Source organism: Apteryx rowi, unplaced genomic scaffold, assembly GCF_003343035.1.
Source record: "Apteryx rowi isolate R43461 unplaced genomic scaffold, aptRow1 scaffold_391, whole genome shotgun sequence".
In the NCBI taxonomy this organism is placed as follows: Eukaryota; Metazoa; Chordata; class Aves; order Apterygiformes; family Apterygidae; genus Apteryx; species Apteryx rowi.
The window spans coordinates 775,724-800,367 of record NW_020450430.1 but is presented as its reverse complement, the minus strand read 5'-3'; the positions used below and the strand labels follow the sequence as shown (position 1 = coordinate 800,367).

General features: G+C 39.2%; 1 protein-coding gene across 1 annotated transcript; it reads right to left on the bottom strand.

Annotated features, from left to right (window-relative positions):
* Window positions 1-5,668: 5,668 nt before the first annotated feature.
* Window positions 5,669-11,145, bottom strand: MEDAG (mesenteric estrogen dependent adipogenesis). The gene is given in 3 exon segments (XM_026074592.1): window positions 5,669-5,914; window positions 9,335-9,437; window positions 11,141-11,145. Coding segments are annotated over 3 exon segments (354 nt in total).
* Between the last annotated feature and the right edge of the window lie 13,499 nt (window positions 11,146-24,644).

Sequence of the window (24,644 nt, the reverse complement as noted above, 5' to 3'; positions counted from 1 at the left end):
AAGAGATCAGCTCTTATAACTATTACTGCTTCCCAACCAGCCTTGCGGCTGATTCTGTGGTGCTTCTTTCCGCAGTGGTGTTCGCTTCTCTGCCTAAACCTCCAAAGAGGTTAAAATAATCAGTGAAATACTTGTTTGGTACCTAGCACGACGGGATTATGGTCCTGGCTGGAAGCTTTTAGTACTGTTCGTGATAAATTAATAATGGCCGGTGTCCTACTGTGCAAGTTTGAGCTGTGTTTTGGTTTAGGCAAAGGAATGAAATGCCAGGAACAAGGGACGCTCTGATGTCTTCCGTAACTTTTGGAAAGGAGAAGTCTTGCCTGAATAGGGAATCCTTATTTTAGTACAGTTAGGACAGGGAATAAAAGACTACTATAGCTCAGCAGGCAACTACTTTTTTTTTTTTTTTCTTCACTGTCTGAAACTCACTGTACAAGTCTGTGTAGATGAAGAGTGGTGTTCAACACCTGGAAGAATCACTGCTCTCAAAATACCTGCTTCATTAGGCTGCAGCATTAGCACAACAAAAGCCCTCCTTTTTCACTGTTTCAAGCATGTATAGGATAATGTTTTATTTAACAGGTTTAGACTTTGTCATTGAACTACGTAGGGTAGGAATTCTGCATTTTTATTTGGGGTCTTGGTTTAACTGCCTGTTTTTGACACTTTACTGAGTAAAAGAAATATTTTATCGGTAGGCTTTGCAGTCCTTCGCCTCACTGCATGGTGCTGACTACTACTGCCATTCCTTTCAGGTTCTCCTAGTGTCATGGCCCTAATATACAAAGGAGATGTTAAATAAAGGTGTCTTTGTTATTATTTGCAATTATTTAAAACYGGTTATTTTTCATAGTATTCTAACTATCATGCCTTGAAAACACGCTGCATTGTACTCTTTTATTCCTGAGGAATACATACAGTTGGAGAGATAATGAATAGAATGGAAAGCTGCTTTTTTGTTAGATGTGCTTCCTTACAAACAGAATTCCATTATATCTCTTTATTGGCTAAAAATTGCTCAGACTCTCATTCAAAAACAGGTTCGAATAGGCAGCAAGACTTATTGCATCCATCTTGCTCAACAGAGTATTCTGAAAGTTCACTAACAGTTTACCATGTAAAAATAAAATTTTCAATGATGGCAGTAAATAATGGCTGTTGGTAGCAACTTACTTGTTACAGAGTTAGTTCAATGGCATAAGTGAAAGGGGAGCCCACTGTACAATTGGGAAATACATCTTTAATGTAATTTTAAAATAATCAGCAACATTGAAACTGCCTTATGATTATTTACACTGAGCTTTTGTACCCCTGATATCACAAATATGACTTGATACAGCCATTACAAGCAACAACATGGGAAATGATTAGGGCAGACAAATATTATTATGAACACAAAGCACTGGGCCACTCTTGATTTTTGCCTTGGTTGCTGAATGTCACTAACTTTAAATTATTTCAGTCATAGTAAGTTCAAGGCTAAAACAGTAAATGCAGTTTTTTTAAAATCACAAAGGTTTGCACTGTTCTGCTTACTAATTTGCATACTTTTTGCATTATTTCATATTTTTTTATTAATGTTCTGATGGTTTATTAATCAAAACTTACTGGTTGACTGCATAATCACTTTGAATTGCAATGTTCCTACTGCAGTAGTACCATTTGTGGGATAAAGAGCCAGTCACACTACACGAGTATGACCACTATCATCAGCTGCCACACTGAAAAATAACTTCAGTTTTGCGTCTAAATTCCTGTTTTTCTCTTTGGCATACATGCTCAAAATATAAGCACTTACTAGCAGTAGAATACTGCCTYAGTTTCTCCCTCCTGAGGCAGAGAAAGCAAAACGTCATGTTACAATAGTGACATCTTTGAAGGACAACAAAAGCCTGTGTTGCTTGCATTTTTAAAAACTCTGGCAATTAAGGGCTTATTTCTGGTAATTAAGGACTTGTCTCTATTGTAAAACAAGATTTAAATTGGACCAATAGATTTTGAAATTTGTCAGTTAAAAAAAATAAAAAACTGATGCAATTCAAATGTATCTGAGTAAGACTTTGTAGGATTAAAGGAAACCAGACAGATCAGGACAATGCTAAATTGATAACTCTTACTCATTTTTAATAGGGTTGTGTTTGACTACTGTCTTTTTGTACTACCCCTTTGATAAATAAAACGGTGTGTATTGCTTTCTGCTGACTTAGTAACTCAATCAGACTAGTCAGCTAGTGACATACTTCCACTCAATTCCAAGACTCAACACACTTCCTTACTGCTGGCACATTTTCACCATCTGTGGTTTATCAACCACTGCCATCTTCTGGCTATCAAGCAAAAAAGTTCCAAATACCAATTTAAAAATATACCTTTAAAAGCATTCTCATAAAAGACTAATGTAAAATTACTTTTTATGCCGTATCAACAGATCTTTTGTTCTGAAAATCTCTTGAAATTATATGATTATTCTGAATTAACACTATTACAGCTACTTTTGTAGGACAGTTTGCTTGCTTTAAAGCCTGTGATAAACATTTCATGAACTTAAACAGGATTTTTGGAACAGGAAAGGTTAAACAAAATACTTTGTCATGTATATCATGTAAAACTGTACATTAGCTGTACAAATTGAAAGTAGAGGTAAATATTCACAAAATATTGAATTCCTATATAATGCGTTACTAAGAAGGGTCATTAGATGTTGGCTTGTTTCTCTAAAATCTTCAGTAGTATACAGATTTAATGCTAAAAATTGTTCTACTACAAGCACACCATTCTGTTTTCTAAACAAATTCAATGGCTTTCAAGACATGCACATGGTTGCAACAGTATAGGAAATTATTCTCACATTTTGAATGAAAGGCTAGCAGTGGTAAAAAATACTAAACAACAGTCACTGCAGCCTGCATTCATATCAGCGTAAAACRGTAGTTTTAATGAAATTGCTTGTGCACTTAAATTCCATACATTCAGAATTTAGTATCAAGACTAGTGATACCATGTTATTATTTTGTTCTATATCCTGTTAGATCACATACCTGAAAATACAATGGCTTCAAGCTCCATTTTTCAATGCACTTACCCTGGCCTAAACTTTGCCAAATGCAAGATTGCTAAATAGGTGCATCCTCCATAGTAAGTTAGGGTTAGGAATTTCAAAATTTCAAAAACTTGTGGCTGTCCTTAAAATTAATTTCATCACATTTCCTATAATTTTTACTTAGGAACAAGTGATGACCCTGGTCTTCTCAGTCTTTGTGAATCAGAGGGACACATTGCTGTAGAGTACTCTAACATTCTGTTTCTCACTCAGCTTATCAAGGATGCCAAGTTTCACTAGCCTCAAGGACTAAATGTACTGTAAACAACTGTTTCTTGGCTTTCAGACGTTTTACCAGCCTGAAGACTGGAAAGAAGTTTGACTCAGCTATATTACTAGTAGAGATGGGATTAGAGGTTTTAAAACACATCTCACAATCCAGCTGCTGTCATAAATGCTATTAAAACAGCAATACTATTGACAAAAATTAAGAAAATTACTGCTAAAAATCTCAACTGTTAAAGCTGAAGTGCATAAACGGCTGTTATTTGTGTTCAAGCTTTCTTTAGAAAGATTTTTGGGAAGATTTAATAATTATGCTTTAATCCATAGAAGAACTGTTGTAGTCATTAAGTAGAAATCAGTTAAGGAATAAACATTGTATATTTTAGTATTAAAGTTTAGCACCTTTATAAACAAGATGGATGTACCATAGAAAAACATCATACTTTAATCAGTAATAACCTATTTTTCTATCATCTCAAAGCTGATGATTAGCATACAGATCACTTAAAGAGAGCATGGCAATGATGCATTCACTTAGCATCTTCTATATGAAGCTCTGAACATGCTTTACTGACATTTAGTGAACAAAACAGTACAACTCTTGTCTGAAGGAGATTATTTTTTTCTATTTTGGAATCATAGGCAGATTAAGTCACAGAATACTTCCAGGTGACATTGGCTGTAACTGGGAAAATTAAATCACCTGTATGCTATTCACTTACCTTAACCTCAAATCTGCATGTTTCCTTCAAGAAAAATCTCAAAAGACCTCCCAAAGAATTCAAGGTTCTAAAACTGAACGCTGGGCACCACCAGACTGAAAAAAGGCTTCTGAACATTCCTTCCAGCTGCTAAATTTACAGTTGCCTTGTTAATCCTCTTGTCTTTATTGGTCATACACACTTAAATATCGAGCAAGAAAAGACTGCAGCAAAAACCACTTTGTAATAGTACATTTATGAAGTGGAATTAAAATTAATAACTTTAAATACTTTACCTAAATATGGACATAAGAGTTTGCTTATAATTACCACAATCTAATAGAATTATATTTCAGAAGTACTTGCTAAGGATGCTTGAACATTTTTAAACACACTTCTGCATGGCCAGTGATGATGGAGCTGAGTTTGATCTCTTTGTTGGAGTACCATGAAAACCAAAGCTACCTATCCAACAATTCAGATCAGCTCTTACTCTACTGATTCTTCATTAAAACCATGCTGCTTGCTTCTTCATCTGGTTTTAAAGAAAATGTATATGGAGTAATGATTACAGATTAAACACTGCACTTCAACATTTACTTGCCTGGCTGAGTAAATAATCCTGATGTTGAGGGAAGAAGGAAGGTTGTACTACTCCCTGCCCATTCTGCTTCCCACTGAGAGGAACAGCTCAGAAAGGAACAGGCAGGAATGGCTGGGAGGAAAGAGAGGAGCAGAGATCTCACTTCAGAGAGAAAGAGAAAAATGCCGCTCTTCAGACTCTTCCCTCTCACTGCAATGCGATGTTGTGCATTTTTGGTTGGAAGTCTTGATTTCATAGCATAGTTTCTCACTACTTCTATTATCTAGTCCCACTGGTCCTCTGTTCTTGAATGCCTGAGCCTGACCATATTGTTTCAGGGAGCTTTGTTAAAGATGATCTTGGTGTCATATTGTCATTAAAAACATCATTCGTATTTTAATTAAGAGAAGCATGTTTTACAGGAAGGTGACATGGAAGTGAACAAAGAAGTAATGTACATTAGCAGAGTGGCCTCTTTATGAGATAGAAGACTGAAGAGTCAAAGTACTCTGAAATACTAAAAGAGGGAGTGTACCAATGACATATAGAAACTAGTATGAACTGAGAAGCAATAGGAAGGAAAGTTAGTGCAATATTTACCTTTTAGAATGTGATACTTCCTTTAGTTATACTACACACAAAATAGGAGAGTGCATTTAGAAAAAAAATAAATCTTGATATGATTCCCTAGCTTCTAAACAACCAGCACTCTAATCTTGGTTGTACCATGACTAGTTAATTTAGCAACAGAACATATCAGGTAAAGTGGGACATGAAATATTCTGTGGGTGAGTACTCTGAGAAATTTTAGCTTTTTCATCCTCRCGCTATAAAGCAAAACAGTGACTATCTTAGAAGTTTCCTAAAATTAGGATTTTATACTATTTGTATCATTATTTCAGAGATGAATCCTAATTATTCACATATTCTGGAGCATATCTGGGATTTTCAAGCAACCAAATATTTTTGAATTTCATGTAACTCATTTTAGATAATCAAAGTTCAGGTAATTAGRTTTTACAGTTTTACATATAAGCTGATTTATATTGGCATACCTCATAAGGTAACACCAAATTTTCTGTCTGAAAAATTGTCCCAATGAAAATAAGAGTCACTCATTCTTTCCAGAAACATTTTGATTACTTCCTTCTTCTCTGGATTGTTCAATGCTTTCCCATTTCCTGCAGGTGTGCTTTTGCAGAGTCCAAAGCAATAAAAGAAATCAAACAGAGTATATGCTTTGAACTTTTAGGAAAAACTCAAGCCATCTCCATTAATCAGATGACTTCCCAGAGAAAAACACTACTTCACAACCTCATGGAAGTCAAACTGAAAACAGAAAAATATGCAGTTAAATGTTTATCCCAAGTAAAGCGTGTTCTCTTCCTCGAGAAGTATGGCTCATGCTTAAGAGACCTCTCAAGTATCTACTGCAAAATCCAAAGCATCACAAAACAAATCTTAAATTGGAATTAATCTGTCTACTGACAATAGGGGCAGGACAGATGCCACTTGAGACTTGATATCTGACTTTAGATGACTACAGCTAGGTGTGATCAATTCTACTCTGTCTAGTGAAAGCCTTATTAGCCTAACGAGCTTCTAATTAATATGAAAATTAGTCAAGAAAGTTCAGGATAAAATCTTAAATTCCCTGTTACATGCTGTATCCTACTTGTCTGCATAAAAATCTGTTTAAACCACACATTTCAACATACATTATGTGGTGATTTGCAGATGGGTACTTCAGAAACACATGATCAGTTTTCAGTTATTTGGTTTTGGAGCATGTATTGTTTCCTCTTGCCTCATTCCTCAATCAGACACACAAAATATACTTTCAAGAGACCTATCAAAAACTGTATTATTTTTCTTTCCAGGGGACAGCATTATTTGAAGTATATTTAACACAGAGTTAGTTATAAGAATGTAGGCTGTTTGATTTGCATATTTAAGAAGTCAGTGAATAATGTGTACGTGCTGGACAATGATTTTTAAATGTACTGGCAGCTATATTCATGCACAACCACTATCCAGAAGACAGTTGATCATAAGACAACAAAAATATTCCTGAAAAGATTCAATGCCGAATGCCGACTGAAACTTATTATGCCTGAAAATATACTCGTCAAAAGTGGCTACAGATGAACTTAGAGAAATTCTGCATAGGCAAAAGCTCTAGCAGAGGTACCATTATGGCAATATAAAAGTTTGTTTGGCAAGCAAAATAAACGTGGACTTACTGGAATTATGTTGGCCAAAAGGTTTTGTCCATATAAAGAGCTTCTACACCAGAAATCCTTGCCCATATAACTGTAGCAGCAAACATTTTATCTTGCAGGTCTGCCTAAAATATCAAATGTGAGATGCTCATAACATATTTTAGCTGCAGGCATTTCTGTTGTGAGATGCTGTTAATACATGGTAGCACAAAATACTGAGCACTGTGTTTCCAGTTATCAATGGAAATTGATATACACACTTTTCTCACACACTTTTTCTCCCCTTCTGAAACTTCACTGTTAGTCTGAAGGAAATGAGTGGAAACTTGTTTTACAAATGCTAGGTAATAAAAGAATATTACTGTAAAAAGTGACTTTTGATAACAATAGAGATTTTCATGTGATTCATTCATTGCTTGTAGGCTAAAATTTGAGTAGTGTCACAATTTGTAGTAACATTCTCAAGGATAATTCTAAACTTCTGATTATGCTGCAGATGTTACAAAACATATAAGCAGGTATCCTATTTACCAGTGACTATGCATCCACAGGTGCTGCAGGGCATGCATGATTCCAGCTGGAGAAAACATCTGATTGAGGCAAAGCTGACTCTTCTTTAATCCAGGTATTCTCTTTATAAGGTCATGGCCAGGTATTATGTTTCTGCTTACATTTTTTGCTAGAGAGAAGAATGCTTATCACAAATCTTTATCTGCAGATCTGCAAATCTACTTATCTGCTAAAAGATACTACACCTGTTGGCTGAACTTCAGTACTAAACTATAAACATTCAAGATGAGCTCCAGTGTGAAACTGCAGAGGCCGGTGGAGTTCAACTGACAGCCCTTGCTCTACTTCACCTTGATTTGCAAACACCGTATTTCTGTTGTACAGAGTAGACTTTTCAGGGGACACAAGGAAGGTGATTAAGATGACAGGCTCTGATTACATGTTCATTGAACCACCAGCTACAGTGCCTTAAGAGGTTACCAACAGCCCAGCTATCTGCCGTGCTCTTTTGCTGGAGATCAGCGCTGTGCAGCGGAGAGTCTCACAGTGCATGTGGGCTCACACCTCTGATTCCCACTCCCGAATCCAGCAGCTTAAGGCAAACTCCACAGCAGTTTAAGCTAATGCTCTATGTTTGTTATATAGGTGCTATACCTCTGTTCTAATATAAATTCCACTAAAAACTACCTCTTATCTGCCAGGTTCAGAGTTAAAGATTATGTTTTGCCCCTGAAACAGTTTTAGTATAAAGAATGAGGCAACTTTCTGAATAGGTGCCTTCAAATCTATTTATGTCCTGATTTGAAAACCCACTGTTTTTTTATACATTAAAAATTGGCATCTTTCTAAGAGAGATTTATTACCTTGTTACATTTATCCACTTACTTTATTGATGTATGGTACTGGAAAGACTCACTGTGGTGTTAATTCATTGCACAAAATGTAGTTATTCTTCTGGGTACTTACAAATATATTTTTATTTCTTAAAGGACAGGCATTAACCCCTGCTTTAGAATAACTGGATTAAATCTAACAAGGGCAGGAGGTGCACAAAATTTGATCCTTATTAATGGGCAGGTTAAAAAAATCCGGATCTCTGATCTTGGCACTGAAGTGTCAGCTCAGTTAATAGATTTAAATATCTGTATACGTACATTTATAGATTCACTTCAAACTACTCCCAAAGTAAGACAGCATAAAGCTGGTCCAGTATTATACATTTCTTAGTGTTATGAAGCTAACCAAATAGCATAAAACCCCAGGAGCATCCACTATAAACTGTATTTGCCTGTTGGTAAAATTCTTCAGGGAAAGTAATGGGGTGGCCGGGTGGGGAGCAGTGCTTCTTTTCTGGTAAAGCACCTGATTGATAGCAATTTCTTTTCCTGCAGACATCAAAAACCCTTGCAGATTTTGGATTTTGAAAAGCAGACGTGGCTAGTTACAAAGTCTCTTATACACGTTTCCTTCAATCCCTGTGCACCACTCTCTTCATTTCACAGCTCTTATGAGAGAGCATATGCAGCAAAATGTTTCCATCTGAATAATTTACAAGCTGAAAGTACTCAAGAAGGGGATGACAACACTTGCCAAGATACTAGATTCGAAGTCAGTTTTCACTAGCCCATTTCAAGGTACACTTTCATTGAGACCTATTTCCACATGAAAGTACCTCTTCCAGTGGAACGTAAATCAGTTTAGTGAAAAATGAAGTGTAGTTTTACATTTTGTTTGGACTTCCAAGGGACTGAGTTACTGTTTGCTTAAAATAATTGGTAAGAAGTGTGTAAAATACTTTAGTTGAAGTAATCATCATTTAACACAACTATAAGCAAATATCATAAGAATAGAATATGTTACTGTAGCCCAGCTGATCAGCACAACAGATTCCTACTGGGCCAGTGAACACAAACGGAGCTTTTTATTATTAATCAAGACAATTTTAAAACAAATAGAAATACAGGCAGAATAGAAAATACATACTGTTTACGGAATCATTTTTCATTTTGACATTTTTAAAGAATACTAATGGTCTGCTTAGGATAGTGTCTCTGTAGTCTTTATAATCACTGTGGCTGGTGAGTATTACATCCCTATTAAACAAAACGTAATTGATACTATCATCAGCTATTATTTTGGAACAGAACATTTTTCTGTTTTCAGTATTTTTTTTTTTGTATGGAGAGCATATTTTTATGAAAAGAAAAACAACATGTAATTCAGTTTCTGTTATCCAAATCTTCCCTAAGCAAAAGTCTCACAGAAATTGAAAGGCTTAAGAAGTCATTTATGGATACAGTACAATTCTTTCCAAATTATCATGACAAAATTTAGACAGCTAAATAAAAGGCATTTGATGACGTGGATGTCCAGTTTTATTCACCAGCATTTGAAAATCTGTTGGTTTGTGTTCCCAGCTCTCAGGATCTTTTTGAGACATACTATATTACGTATTTATCTTCTAATGTCTCTGTGCCTRGAGTCAGAAGAAAATGGAAATAACACAACTTCCATTAGAAAGTAAGTTGCTTGTCCTTGTAGTTACAAGAAAAAACCTGAAAGCATGATCCAGACAAGTAAGAAGGAGATAGATTTTCAGATTTAATGTTTTTGAAGAACATTATTTTTAAGCCAAAACTATGATTTTTGGGAGCTAATTTATGTTGTAGAACAGCTGACACTGTCAATACCAGATTTATTTTTAGCTAATCCCACCATTCTTTGCAAAAACAAAAGTCAGCTGAAATGTGTAAAGCCTAAGAAAACTTTCTCTTTTTCTCCTCCCCCAAACAAGACACAAAAATGAGTCAAGTAGCAAAGCTGTTACCATAAAAGATAACAGGGAGAAGAAAATTTTTGAGGAATGAGACAATTTAATATAATCCTATCTGTTGCACTTTACTTGCAGCTCATAGGTCACTCTGAAAGCAGCTTCTAACAATTTCTATCAGTCCTGTATGGACTGCGATTAAAAACAGACAGAACAAAAACACAGAGAAGGCATTTAGGCTTATGAAAAAAGCAGGTTATAAAAACATCTTTTCTATACTTTCACTCTGAAACACATGACACTGATAATTTAAGGTCCTTTATCAATTGCTTCGCAGTTCTCAAGCCTTCATACAAAATCTCCATTTGATCAGTAATGATTATCCTGATGGTGCAGATTATACGAAAGAGGAAAAATAAAGATTCTTGCCCATAAAATAAAGATGTGCCTAATCTATGCCTTTTATTTACAAAACTGTAAGAATACAGCTGAAAAATATTCCACATTTCCTGTGCAACAATTTCAGACTGTCTCATTTTCAGTAATTTGTCACCACTGCTCTGTAAGACCAATTTTTCAAGGCAAGAAAATTTTTCAGTGCCAAGACTAAACCAGAAAATAACCTAGAATCTTGGAAAAAATCAGCTTCCCCTATTGATCCCATCTAAGGTATGATAAACCTCTTAAAGAGATACAAATTTTAAATAATTGCTTTTGAATGGTTGTAGACTGTTGACTGCTTTAAGAAAATGCATGTTTCATGGTTATGAGGTGCTACGCAACAGGAGAACTGAACCTGTAAAAATTCCACTCATTATAACTCACATTTTTGGCTACTCTGCTTCAAGTCTGTGGTTTTCTGGAATTACATATACAATGCGCCCCTTTTGTACAGTTTTMAACTGTTGCACTTGTATATGCAGATAATAATTGGTTGCATCTTTAGGTTTATTTAAGGGAAATTCTCAGCTGCAGGATTCAGGAATATTTTTCAGGTCCAGGTGCATAACACGGTCACATCCTGACCCCATACCGGGGTGAGTACCATTGCCTCCTGACAAACCCTGGCCAAAAGGCACCATCACATCTCTCTGCCAGTCCCTGACTTTTATGATAGGAGATCCAGATGTCTCAGCATACTCCTCTCCCCACAGTAAAGCATAACTTTAGGAAACCACATCCATTTAAAAAGTTGCTTACAACTCTTAATTACCCATGGGTCTAGTATCATTCTGTACACCTGCTGGACTAGTAACGGCAGGATTTGAAACACAGTCTATCAGCTTCCCTTCTTTACCACAATTACAGTAATCATTTTTTGGAACAGGAGGGGTGGCACTGCAGGATGTGGGATAGACAAAAGAAAGCTGGGATGGGTGGCAAGAACACAGGTTGCACATACATTTGTGTGACTCAAAAGTCTGGCTGACCATGCGATTTGGTTTCCAAATTCCAAAGATGGAATCTATTCCAGTGAAAGTGAGGATTTTTTTCCTATGAAAGCTCATAATCTTATCACTTTTAGGAAATTGCCATTATGTTTGTACCATGCAAGATATACATAGAGCCTTTTTATCTAAATGTGTATACCATACTCACACACAATATGAGAAAGGTAAGGAGTCTGAAGAACAAACAAAAGCACCAATTGTGGATTGCATATGAAAAAGTTTAGCTGTATCTTAATAAATTGAGGAGAACAAGCCAACCTTTCCCCCAGCAACTCTGTCCGTCCAGCCAGGATCCTAATTCTCAGTATAAGTACTGAGGTGGAATTGGCCTGATTTTCAGAAAAGCAGTTTGTGCAATTTGCAGCTGCAAATTCTATTAAGTCAGAGGTAGGTAACAGCTTTGCAGGTTAAGCCACTTGTCCTTAAATGTCTAAATGGAGATTTAGCAACTTAACTTGGCGAAACCAACTTCGAAGGTTTCATTTATATACCAAGGGCAAATGCTACCCCATTTTCAGGGAGAGATGAGCCAGGACAGCAAGATCCTGAAGCTCCTGCTCACCCCGACCTCAAGGGCATGGGGCAGCGTGTACGCGGCCCCATTCCTTCTCTGCAGCACGGCGTTGCCTGTGCACAGTGAAGGGCTGCGGGAAGCAGATCAGTCTGGGTGATCACCACAATGAAAGGCAGGAGGGAGAGCCGCTGATCACCAAAGAAAAGGGAAATTCAAGATGCTTSCCACAGCCCACTATCTTCAAACAGGTCACAGGCAAGGGTTGGCTTGCTTCTTGTATTTCTGGGGCCTGGGTCATGGCAAAGACCTCCAGCTGCTTCGGCTCTCTCCCTCTGTGGGCGGCTGGCCCTGGGGGGACGGGGTGAAGAGGGGGTGTGCTGAGGTGGGTGTCCCTGAGGGGCAAGGCAGAACATGTCCCTGTGCCATCCCATGCCGCTCCACCTGTGAGCCTTGCTTTGGCCTTGGCTGGTCTTCCGAAATCTCTGCCCCTGCTCAGTCCTTTCCGCTTAGCTCTGTCGTATAATCAGCCCTGTTCAAAGCTGTTGACTTCAGCAGTTAGTCATGAATTTAAATCAGTAAGAAATATTTCAAGGGAGTTTATGAGTATTTGAAAAGGCTTCATTGATTTCTCTGCATGAGAGCAATACCAGAATGCTGAAGCATACTATTTGAGGCAACCTAGCACATCTTTTAACAAATTGCTAGTATTTTGTTGTGTTCAAGAGCTGGGAGAGAGATTCTGTTGCAGGAAAGAGGGAAAGTCTCAAGATTACTGGCTAGTAAGGAGCTCTGGTAATTGCATGCATTGCTCTGAATGCACTGTCTAGCTATTTCAATAGCTGAGTTAGGCCACCTGGCCCACAAACCACTCTGGTAAGACCTCGGGCATGATCTTGCATTTGGCAAAAAAAATATCAGTGTTCATATCTGTTTACAACTATGCAAAATTAATTCGGGAAGGAGCTTTCTGAGCTTTCACAAAGATACTAAAGAGCATAGTAAAGACACATAAGTTTCCCAGCATATGAATTTCTGCTATCTTCAGGTCTCTCAGGTTTGTTTCTTCCTTGCTGCATGACCTCCCTGATATCAGAAGTTTCCCATGCACTGTCCAAGTGGGACAGAGACTGTCTCTTAGCTTCGAATTTTGATTTGTGGTAGCAGTAGTAGTGGGGGAATTTTAAGCTCAGAATACTTCTGAGTTTTTCCATATGTAATAAAAACAGAGAATGTTAACTCCAGTTAACAATAACATAACAAAGTTACAGTTATATTTATTCAGATATGAAAGTGCCACTGCTTTCTTGGAATGTCAAATCGTCATGCTCAGGTACTTTAACTTAACATGACTGATAGATTAACTGATAGATTAACCGAGCTACTAAACATGTCTTGGCACAAAGTAGGGTGTAACCAACACTGAAAGAGCCTTTGGCAAACTGACAGTTGCTTTGAGTGCAACCAGAGATAATGCCGTACAAACTCTGTTGGGTCTCACAGTGAGGAGGATTTCAAATGAATTTACAGTTAAAGAAAATCATAGGATAAGGAGAGGAAGTTGAATGCTTTGGTGSCAAATTAATCGGCAGATGCCTAAATATCCAATTACAACTTCATTAATCATTTATGAACATGTTTTGGTTACAGCAGCAGCTGGAAGTGTTTTTAGAGATACATTTGTAATTTTTATGGGCATGCTGAAATGTTAAAAATAGGTCATAGGTTTGGGGTTCCACAAATTAGACTCTTTTTGTTTTCACATCTGTTTGTAGGTACTTCAGTTTTCCTTTTTACTTTAATTAGAATCTATAGCAGTGGAAATTACTGGTCCAGATGAACTAGCAGTTTGATTAAAAAAGGAGAGACTTTAGTGATGAGGAGTGTATTCTTCCCTTTCTCTCTATAAATTTACTGGTGCAACTAATTCAAGAATGGTTGGATTATATATATTTGTTTTCTCAACTAGCAAATTGGAGAAAACAAGATAGATTGTTTATATATTATGAAAAAATGTGGAAGTTATGTTTAATTAGCTTCCCATGGACATAATTACAATGGAAAGATTAATTTATCTGCCAAAGAAAAGTAGGCACTTTCACCTTTACAATAGGRTAAAGTAGGAGATATTATTAAGAGAAGAAAATTAAGGTCACATCATCCTCTCTGATACAAGATCCAGATGAGACAAAACAAGTGGAAAGTCCACCCAAGTTTCATCGTAGTCATCAAAGGAAAGAGAACCAGCATGGTGTGTGGCTCCTGTCTGCTTGTACTGGCACTGCAGAAGCCAATATGTATTGTATGAACAGCAGGGAGCTCTCTGCTGCCCAGGTTAGATGTGGGTGGATTCTGTCTACTTCCATTGCCCTCAACACCCCACTTTCTGAATGCACATCTACACTGTAAACACAGTCAAGGAAATGTGCACTTCATAGAAGCACTATAAATAAGCTGTGTTGGAAGTTATAGCTACATGCTACTGTTAGCTCTGCAGATTCGATAAATATCGGAGAGAAGGAACTTCATTCTATTTTACATTACTGGTGGAAAATAGATGCTTAATTCAGTCTAATCTCTACTACTGGAATTCCAGTGATGTTACTGTGAGATTGACTGGAAGATCATGACTGCACACAATAACTGTGGGCATAATTTAGCTTGCAGAACCTTTCCTCTGCACTGTTGTTAATGTGCAAGAAATCGTGAGCTCAGATGAGTGAGCAGATCTCTATGTTTGATTTGCAGGATAAGCCATTAGAAGAAAAGACAATCATGACATAGTAAACTGAGCACAATTAACAGGCATTTGGGCACAACAACTTTTCAGAGAAATTTCTGAAAACAGAAAAGGACTACAATAACAAAGCCKCATGATTTAGAAACTCTCTAGGGAGCAAAATGTGAGAAAGAGGGGTTCTTTTTGTTAATCCTCAGTAAATGATGTGAAAGTGGGCAATTTTCAGATCTCATTGCAGTTTGGAAATGAGAAAACTGAGTGATTCTGGGTCATGCATTGCATGATTTACAATCTCTCTGTGTTCTATAGCATATTTTGCTTGGTTGGCAACTTCTGTTTTTGTACTTTTGCCCCACCATGATCTTAATTAGCATGAATGCTTTAAGCGTGACGGTAGGGCTAGTTTCTTCTTGCTTGACTCTGCTCCATTTGTAGGTCAGGCATTCACACAATGGGATCAAACCTTATGTAAGGAAAGGGGGAAAGGAAGCACCAAGACTTTTCCATTTAACATGATGTGATCTCAAAGATTTTCTGAATAAAGTATCTAGAGTTGGGAATCCTTGGTGAGAAGTGCAAAAGTGCAATGATGTTTTGGATACATATGCAGTAGGTTAAAATCTATGCTCTTTCTGCACATCCTGTCTGTAAAGTGCTTGAAGATAATGGGAAAATGCTTAATAGAAGCTAATATTTTCTATCCGTCAATAACAGTAGAACCATAAAATGAACCCAGTGAAGGAACCTTGTGCCCAAAACTGAAGGCTTCTTCCAGCAATGTCAGTAATTTGACTACAAGTTTTATCTTTACTCTGTTTGGGTCTCTTGCCCAAGATCTCTATTGATAATGGTGACAAGAGCAGTGCACCATCACTCCCCTTGAAGTCAATGACAACGTTAGTGCTGATCACCCTTAATTGACTCTTAATTCTTCATATCACTGTTGAGATCAAAAAATAACTAATATTATCAGTGCTTATTGCTAAAAGCAAGAGCATGCATGAAAGAAYCATTAAAACATACGGGAGCTGTCTGAGTTACAGGGGAGCTGGTCTAGTTCGTCCCCCAGCCATAGGAATGACAGGGTCAGTGGTGCTAATGCCACACTGACAGGCGCTTGTCGAGCCTGTTGAGCTGCAATCTGCAGCCCAAAATTTCCTAGACAATCTATTGCAATGTGTCTTCATCATCCTGTTAGAAAATTTTCCCAGTGTCTAACCTTATTTCCACCCTTTGTTGTCTCTTCTTTAGGCTAAATACCCTCCTTCTTTCACTCTTTCTTTAGGGGCCATCTTTTCTAGGATCTTTTCTGACCATTCATTTTGATCATATTTTATCACATTTATTTTAATGTCAAATTTAAATAATTCAACATAATATTCCAGCTCAGGCCTTTCCAGAGTTGTGAAAGGCAGTGAGGCTTCATGTATCTTCCAAGATACCGTTCTGTTCATAAGCCTCAATATTAGGCTATTTTCATCACAGCAAGACATTGTTGACTCATGTTGAACTTATGATCCACTATAGCCCTTGGAAACTTTTCAGAGGACCTGCTATCAAACCAGCTTTTTCCTCATCCTGTATTTGCCCAGTTGAGTATTTCTGTCCTCAGTTTTGTACCTTTGAACTTGTACCTAGCAAATTTCACCAATTTTTATTTAGACCATTACTGCACTCTTCCAAATTGTTTCAAATTGCTAATCTGCCTTCAGCCTGCTTGTAGGCTCCTCCTGGCATTTTGTTCTCTGTTCTGCCATCGGGTTATTAATGAAAGCATATGACAGACTTATGTTCAGGCAGTCGCTGAAGTATTCCAATCAATATATCCACTCATTTGGTCAGTTAAACTTTGATAATTGTAGCCTCGTACATGATCTAATTATTTTTGCACTGTGTAGTCATATTTCATTTAGTCCATTTTCCCCTATTTTGCTTATGTAAAACAGTTGAAAGCTAATGAAAATCTAGATACATAACTTCTGTTTCTTTTCCCTTACTCACAAGGCCTATTACCCATAAGAGATGTGGGTTAATTTGACAGTTTGTTCTTGACAAATGCATGCTGGCTGTTACTCATTTTCATGCTTACAAATTGTTTATTTCTTCCAGAATTTTCCCAGAAATTGGAGTTAAAACAACCATCATATAATTCACTGGCCGTTCCTTTTTTTTTTTTCTTCCAGTAAGAAGCCAGTATAAATCAGGAGCTATCCTGCAGAAAGAATAGAAGTATTCTGTTATAAATCTGTGTAAGGTTCAGGAGAGCCAAGGCCGTTTGCTTGGAGAATTGGTTGTGCAGCCCAGTCATTATTACAGATGCTGAAGAAAATTCAGATAAAAGATAATTTACTCATAAAAGCATAATCTGGAATATTTACAAGAAACAGTAATATAAAAGGGTTTGCTGTTTAATTTTTTGGGAGCAATAAGGGCTCCCAATAATATAAGCTCAGCTGGCTCCCCTTCTTCTAGGGCTTTGAAAGTTCCTGGAGTGTTTGTGATAGGATCAGTGTAAGCACAAAGTGCTGGAAGAGCCAAACACAATTAGAGTTTCTTTGCCAAACATTTTGCATCATCTAATCCTCCAGTTAAAAACCCACATAGGTTTATTCACAGGCATTATAAAATGTGTACCAACAATATGGCAACTGCTAGAATTACTCTGTGTATATGAAGTGAATTGGGTCTATACAAAAATAACAGTTGCAACGTATGATGGTTTTTGAGACAGATACGTTCCAAGTCTGTGTGAAGTACAGGAGGTCATTTTTTTTTCCTCTAATTTGGTTAGATATTCTGTCTTTTGCAGCTTCCATTGATTTGAGAAAAATGGCTCAAATTTCATTACCAAGAGTGTGAGCCCTTGGGAGCAGTGTGCAGACCTTTGCACAGCAGGTTCTCATTTTGACTTAGGGCCTCTCAGAGTTGCTGGTGTAGGAGGGACCCAAAGCCCTGGCCCTGTTCAAGGAGCTTTACAATACTCTGCTTGGCCAGCACAGCCTTGCAGTCGTCGTCATTCACTAGCAGCAGGTTGCTTTCTCATAACAAAATAATTCAGCTGTGTAAGTTCATGCCTGACCTTTTACATAGGCCACTTAATATCTGGGGGTGGTGGTTTGGTACAGACATAAATACTTTCTTCTGATTATGGCAGATGTAGCTGCAGTGACGGTGATTTGGAGGGGAAGGAGAGCTGTGCGAGAGCAGAAAGCTTGCACTGCTGTGCAGCGCGGCTGAAAGCACAGTTTCTCGTCACGGTGTCCTCTCCCTGCCCTTTGGGGCCCTGAGCARCTGAATGCAGCAGACCAGAAGTGGGTACTTTCATACTGGGGCCCAAACCTGCAGTCAGAAAGCCCTTGCATCAAGGGTTGGGGGTCCTGAGAGTAACTTTTAATACAACCCGAACCTAGCTGGGCAGGCCCTTTAACGCAGCCCAGGATTTGGGCCCATGCTAGCAAATACATATAATGCTGCAAATTCCAGCTTGGAAAGACCTACGAGAGAGATGTTTCTGTAGTATTTTTTCATGAGGGAAAGCTAAGGAAATCATGTTTTCCTGCTCTCGTACTTCTTGTGTGGGTGGGTCTGCAGCCATTTGTGCCAACATACCTACCTTGGAGAGTTTTCACTACATGAGAACATGCTGATAACTTTTTGCAGATGTACATAAGAGAGAACAGTTTCTTTGTACATTCAGGAAGATTTTGTTTATACTGAATATTAAAAAACATGCTCTTACATGCTTATCATTCTATGCCCAGCTTTATAAAAAAAATCACAGAAGAAAAAATGTTTGGAAATGGAGAAAAATCTTGTCACTTTTTTCAGACCACAGGAATTTGTCACCATGGAGACCTGCTTTCTCTGAGAATGACTCAAATCTTATGGATGGAGCATATGTGATAGAAGCAAAACAATATCACCAAGAATTCACATTAAGCATTTTAAAAAGAGGCTTCTGAGCACTAACCAAGATCCACAGATTGTTCATGCAACAGATATGCTTCCACTTTTTTCCTTAAGATCTTTTTCCTTCTAATGTGAAGGACTAAAGGTTTTCTAAAGCTGACTGGATTTTAAGGAACTTGTGCTACATAAGTCTGAAGGCAGAAGGACTTCGCTATTATGTTGTGTTTCTATACAATGAAGTGCTCTTTCTAAGATCTAAAGTAGCTAGGTTTTAAGGGCGTAATGAAGCAAAACTCCTTGAAAAACTTATTCCTGATTTTAGTATCAATTACTTAAGCATAGTTTTTATCTAAAAACAACCAAATTGAGTGTGAGATTGAGCCAAAAGCATAAACTTGTTTGTCAGCAAATCCCCAGGCTGCCTATGTAGCAGCTTTAAGTGAGAAGCAAGGGTGAAGTTGGGGTGTGCTTGGTTCAGATCCATTCTGGGGACTGCATCTCTGGAGTAGTGCCGTTACAGCTGGAGCAACACTGGGACTATGGGAGCACCTATAGGGAAAAAGAAAGCCCCAGCATACTGCTACTCTGTCATGCCTCATATGGCATATCAGGCTGTACCATCCCACTTCAGTCACTGCTCAGCCTGCATAAGAGTATCTCTAAGTGAACATGGAAGGCATTGCAATGACAACCTGGGAGGCCAAACCAAATTGGTCCAAAACAGACAGACTTCCTCATGAGCTTGCCGTTCTGGTATGCCTCACACCTGACTTTCCAGTCTGTGCCTGACATACAGCTGAGCCCTCATGTTCATTATTTCCCTGACCACTCTTGTTGCAATGCCAGGCTAGGGCTCAGCTCTATTAATGTCAGTAGAACTGCAGGGGAGTGAGGAGCTTCTGGAGGTGAATACAGGGAAAGTGCTGCACAATTAAGGCAGAAAAGAGCCTACTGTGCCTTCCAGATCAGAACTGTGACTCTTAAAAGAAGGACAGAGGTGCTAGTGGGACACTCAGCAAGTGAAAGGGAGCACATGTTATTCTATAAACAGGCCCTTGACAGGAAGGAACATGTGAATTTGTGTATGGGCAGAGAGGGAGAGAAAAAAGGGGTCAGGTCCCGCATCATTGCATTAATTAGAATAACAGTGCTGTTCAAAGAGATGGAAAGCTGGTTTTACACAGAATGGATCAAAACTGCTGCAGCCATACGACAGGAGGTATAGAAACAGTACTCTCCCACCCTTGCAAATGTGCACACTTCACACTTAGCTGGTTTTGTCTGTCAGCCGTTCTAATTGTATGCCAGATAAGGCATCCTTTGTCCTCCCACAACACATATGAAGATAGGATGAAGCATAAAGTCAGAATAAATATCCTGACATGTGCTCTGGCTAATCTAACAGAAGGGAAACTCAGTCTTTACTCTTAATCAGCATCAGCTTTGTCCTGCTGGGTCCCATGGTATTAATGAGCGTGGAGTGACACTTGGCAAGCATGGCAACAAGAGGAGTGGGCACTCTAGTCTGCTGTTGTCCCAGGCCCAGAAGAAGCCACCTGCATTCCTGGCTCTGAAGCCAGCAGGGTCCAAGCCAGGGAACTGGGCAGCCTTGAGGAGAACAGGAGAGCAAAGGACACCTGTTCAATTGGGACAGGCTTTTCTGCCATCCTTTTACGCCAGGAATACCCAGGAGGCAGTTTAAGTGCTGAAACAAGGCACTGCTTGTGGTTTTTCCTTCTTCCTCAGTTATCCTGATAATAAATAATGCAAAGGAAAGGTACAATATATTTCCTTTATCAGTGGACAAAATAATTATTTAGAGAAACCAGATGACTTCAGCTTTTCCATAGTGAAAATGCTTTATTGAGGACTGTTCAGGAAACTTGAGCTAAAAACGTAATAAAATTTGTATTTAGCATATGTGGATCTCAGAAAAAATATGAATTTAAAAAACACTGCACTTAAGTGCTGTGCTATGAAACTCGTCAAACCAAAGCAATGGTTTCTCTAGTTTCAAGAGTCCATCTTTATGGTAGCTGGTAATCAATTTCTACTGGGCACGGTGAGTGGTACCACTTACCATCTCTTTCATGATTCCAAGATTTTTTTATTCTACTTGCTGGACTGAAATATTTGGATACAAAATTTATTAACACAGAAGTTCCATTTGACATGTAGTGAAAAAGTTTAAGAGAGAATATCATCTATGTTTCTTTTACTGGAATTGAACCTTTTTGCAGTTTGTATACATTTGCACTGGTGATAACATTTGGTCTGTAGCAACCAGTTCTCTGGATTTTCAGGCAGCATAAATATGCTGTTTACCGTGCTGTGTTCGGGAGTACTTTGAAAAGCTTTGTAGCAGTTGGTCCTCTGTTGTCCTCATGTCTTCATTGTGCATCCTCTGTAAGGAGTGCTGATAACACAGTGATTATCCTGTGTGAAGATAGCTCCACTAACAAATGAATGAGTGCAGAATTCTTTCAAACTTTCCCAGGTTTAGAGGCATGAATCCAAGTTGTCTAATCCAAAATGGAACAAAGAATTACTGGGGCTGAGAGTGCCATTTCTATATGGTTGTCTAGATCTCAGATTCTCAGACAGATCAGCCCATTCTGGATCACCCATATCTTGTCATTTCCATTCCTGCTACAGATTTTATCATTTCTGTTTCTGCTGAAATACACACACAGCACAGCATCATCCATCACCATATCATTATCTAGTGCCTGGTACTTCAGAAGCTTCCTAATCTTTACAGTAATGAATTTCCATACTTAACAAATGCAGCTACGGGGCCAGCAAGCAGATACTGAATATTTGGAAGGAACTGAGAACATTCCACTTAGACTTCTGGCCATCCTTAATACAGTCAATCTGATATGTAAAAAACTTTACTTTTTTTTTTTCTTTTACAGCTTTGCTCTGACCAAACTGGTTGTCAGGCTTGTGAAGGCAGTTCCTGGCACTTACCATTTGGGTCTGGAAAGAACAGTGGTACTCTATATGCCGCTGCAGCTCAAAGCTATGTTTCAGTAATACCTGCTGTCTTATCCTAATTAGTGAAGTAGAAAGAAAAGATGTGCAGAAATGCAACCAAAAGCCCTGACTACTAAACTACAGAGAAAGCTTTTATCCCCAACAAGGGGATGAAAGCTGGGGTGGCTCATAGGATCATATGACTGGAAAGGACTTCCTGGGTTGCCATGGCCAGGTTTGAAATGACTTAAACTACTTGTTTGTAGTATATTAAGAGCTAGAAACTGTCTTCAGATTAATCAGTTCAAGGTAATTTTCTCTGATCAGTTGTTCTAAAACATTCCCACTACTTTCCAAAATCACTGACCATCTGGTAAAAAAATCTGTTGGCTAACACATCTGGAAACATATATGCTCTAGCATTATTAGCATTTGTGCTCCAGACTATCACTAAAAAGTTAGGGTTGTAGGAGGCAGTGATTTCAGCTGTCCTATTGTGGTTTGGAGGGGAATGACTCTGCTTTGTGGCACCAGAAATTAATTTGCTGTAATACCTTATTCCCTCATAAACCCTGGTGTAATTGCATGTGTGAATATTCAAACTTCTACTCAGAAACTGTGTGTGAATGGGTGATACTGGGCTCTATCACTTTGCTCAGCATCTAGCAGAAGGTGCTGGGGTTTCAGAAGGTGTGTACATAAAATAACTTTGTTGTCACACAGCTATTCTTTCAATTCAGACCAAAGGCACTGCAATGACATCTGTTGACTTGGTTGCATGCATCCCCACATCAAGCCAGTCAGAAATGACCCTGCAAGGGTCTGTTTTGAGGCTGCTATGTGTCCCCTTCAAAGCTTCCAGACAAATGGGCTCTGCCAGGTCTTTGCAGTCTGTGGCTCATCAGTGTTGTATTATGCACAGTGTTGCTCATAGGCATTACCAGGATTGCCACTGTCCCCACACCACGGCTGTCATCGCTTGTGTGTGTGCCTGATCATGACAGTCCCCCAGCTCCCTCCATGCTTTCTGCACACACGAGTTTTGTGCCTCTGTTTTCTAAACAGCCAGTCTTCTTTGCTGGCTCGCTATGTAACCACGACCTGCCGTCAGTGAGTAATCGGTGTTGCCTTTCCCTGCCTTGTCTGGTAAGTGATACTTCCTCGTCAGAAACATGATAATGGTGCCTCGGTGTCTTTTCTAATTGGCTTTAATAAGGGAGGTGTTTCTCCTGCTGGCTTTTGCCTGCCCTACTTTCCTGCTTGGAGGATGCTGTGGTCCCCAGCACATTCCTTATTCTGTACCCATGCCATTTCCCACCTCAGGCTGGGGCCAGTATAAGGGCACAGTTTGCTGATTGACCTTGGCTGCTGAATCTGATGTTAGGGTCAAGAACAAGGTACATGCATTTCATTCATCTCTGAACAAGGTCATTTTTATAGAGTTTCTTGGGGTTTGTAGGGTTCCTAGGGGTTCCTTCTGCTGACCAACTTCTATTAAAATTCCCAATGCTGTCAATGTTCATTTGCAAGCTAGAGCATATGAACCACAGGAGCTACACCAGGAACATGGTGTATGAGCAGGGATAAGTGGGGAGTGCTGGAAGGTGGGAACTGGGCTGGGGTCAGCAGCAACAAGGTCTGCACATGGGCAGGCTGCAGTGGAAACTTTAGCCACAAGAGTGGAGGCAGCAGGGGTGAGAAAGGCAGATCAGCAGTAGAGAAAGGGTGATTTCTGTGAAGTTGCTGGATCATGGCTCCTACTATAACCTTCTGATTCACAATCTGTCAGTGCCCCAAGCAAGAGGGGTATCTGTGGGATCTAGAGAACCTTAGGAGGGGGAAACGTAGGCACAGACACTTCAGGGATTGTCTTTGTCTCCTTGAATGATACCCTCGATGTTTCAAGGGAGCACCCAGCACCCACTGCTCAGCTGCACCCAACTGTCTTGAAAGACTGAGATTAGCTACAATGGTAAATGGGCCTGAAGTAAGGGAAGATGAAAAGCAAAAGCCCCCAATCTTCGGGTTGTTGGCTGGAGGAGTGCCAAGGAGGACGGGGCACTGACAGGTGGAAGATCCTTGGCTGTTTGCAGGATCCTGAGCTGGTAGGTAGCTCTGGGGTAGCAGGAAGGTTTAAGGCTGTAAGTTTCTGCCCTTCAGCTGCTGAGGAACCTGAGCAGTCTGTCGGCACAGCTTTTTCCCAGCAAGGCAGCTGTAAATAAGCAAAGCCATGGCTTGGGAGATGCCTGTGTGGTTTCCTTCCTCTTCCAGATGACATCCCTGTGGCCAGCATCTCCTCAACCCAGTGGTGAGCAGGCTGCCCTGATGGTAGTGTCCTTTACGGCTGGGACTCGTGTGTGGCCTGTCTCCTGAGGAACCTGTGTAGGTGGCATATCACAGGCAGGACCAGCCAGCCTTTATAGGCACTGCTTTTAGGTCAAGTTGCAGGCTTGCTTTCCATTACCATGGCTTTCCATTCCTTAGCTAGCCAGCAGTGACAGTGATGTCTGCATGAGTCATCCTTTCTGGAGATTAAAAAGACTCTGCAGGCATTGTGGGCCAGGAGCCAGGCTGTGAGCTCGCTGTGAGGGGTACCGGCAAAACAAGAGCAGTCCTGGAGATGAGAACGCCACCTGTGGGGTATCCAGCCAGCAAACGAGGGTATCTGGAGAGCCCTCTACCATCCTAAGATGTGACTGGCGAGGACATCCTACAAGCAGATCTGAGAGAAGAGCTGTGGCTAGCCAGCGTGCATGGTGAGTGTGTTTGCTSTCAGATAGGATGGATGCAGCCACAGGTAGCATAACTCAATAGTTACTGAACAGTGACTGTGTGCTTGGTGATGGGCAAGTCATGAAATACTGACAATGTTCTCCACAAATTTCTTACAGCCAGGATTACAGAATCTGAAAGATATGCTGATAATCAAACCAAATGCTC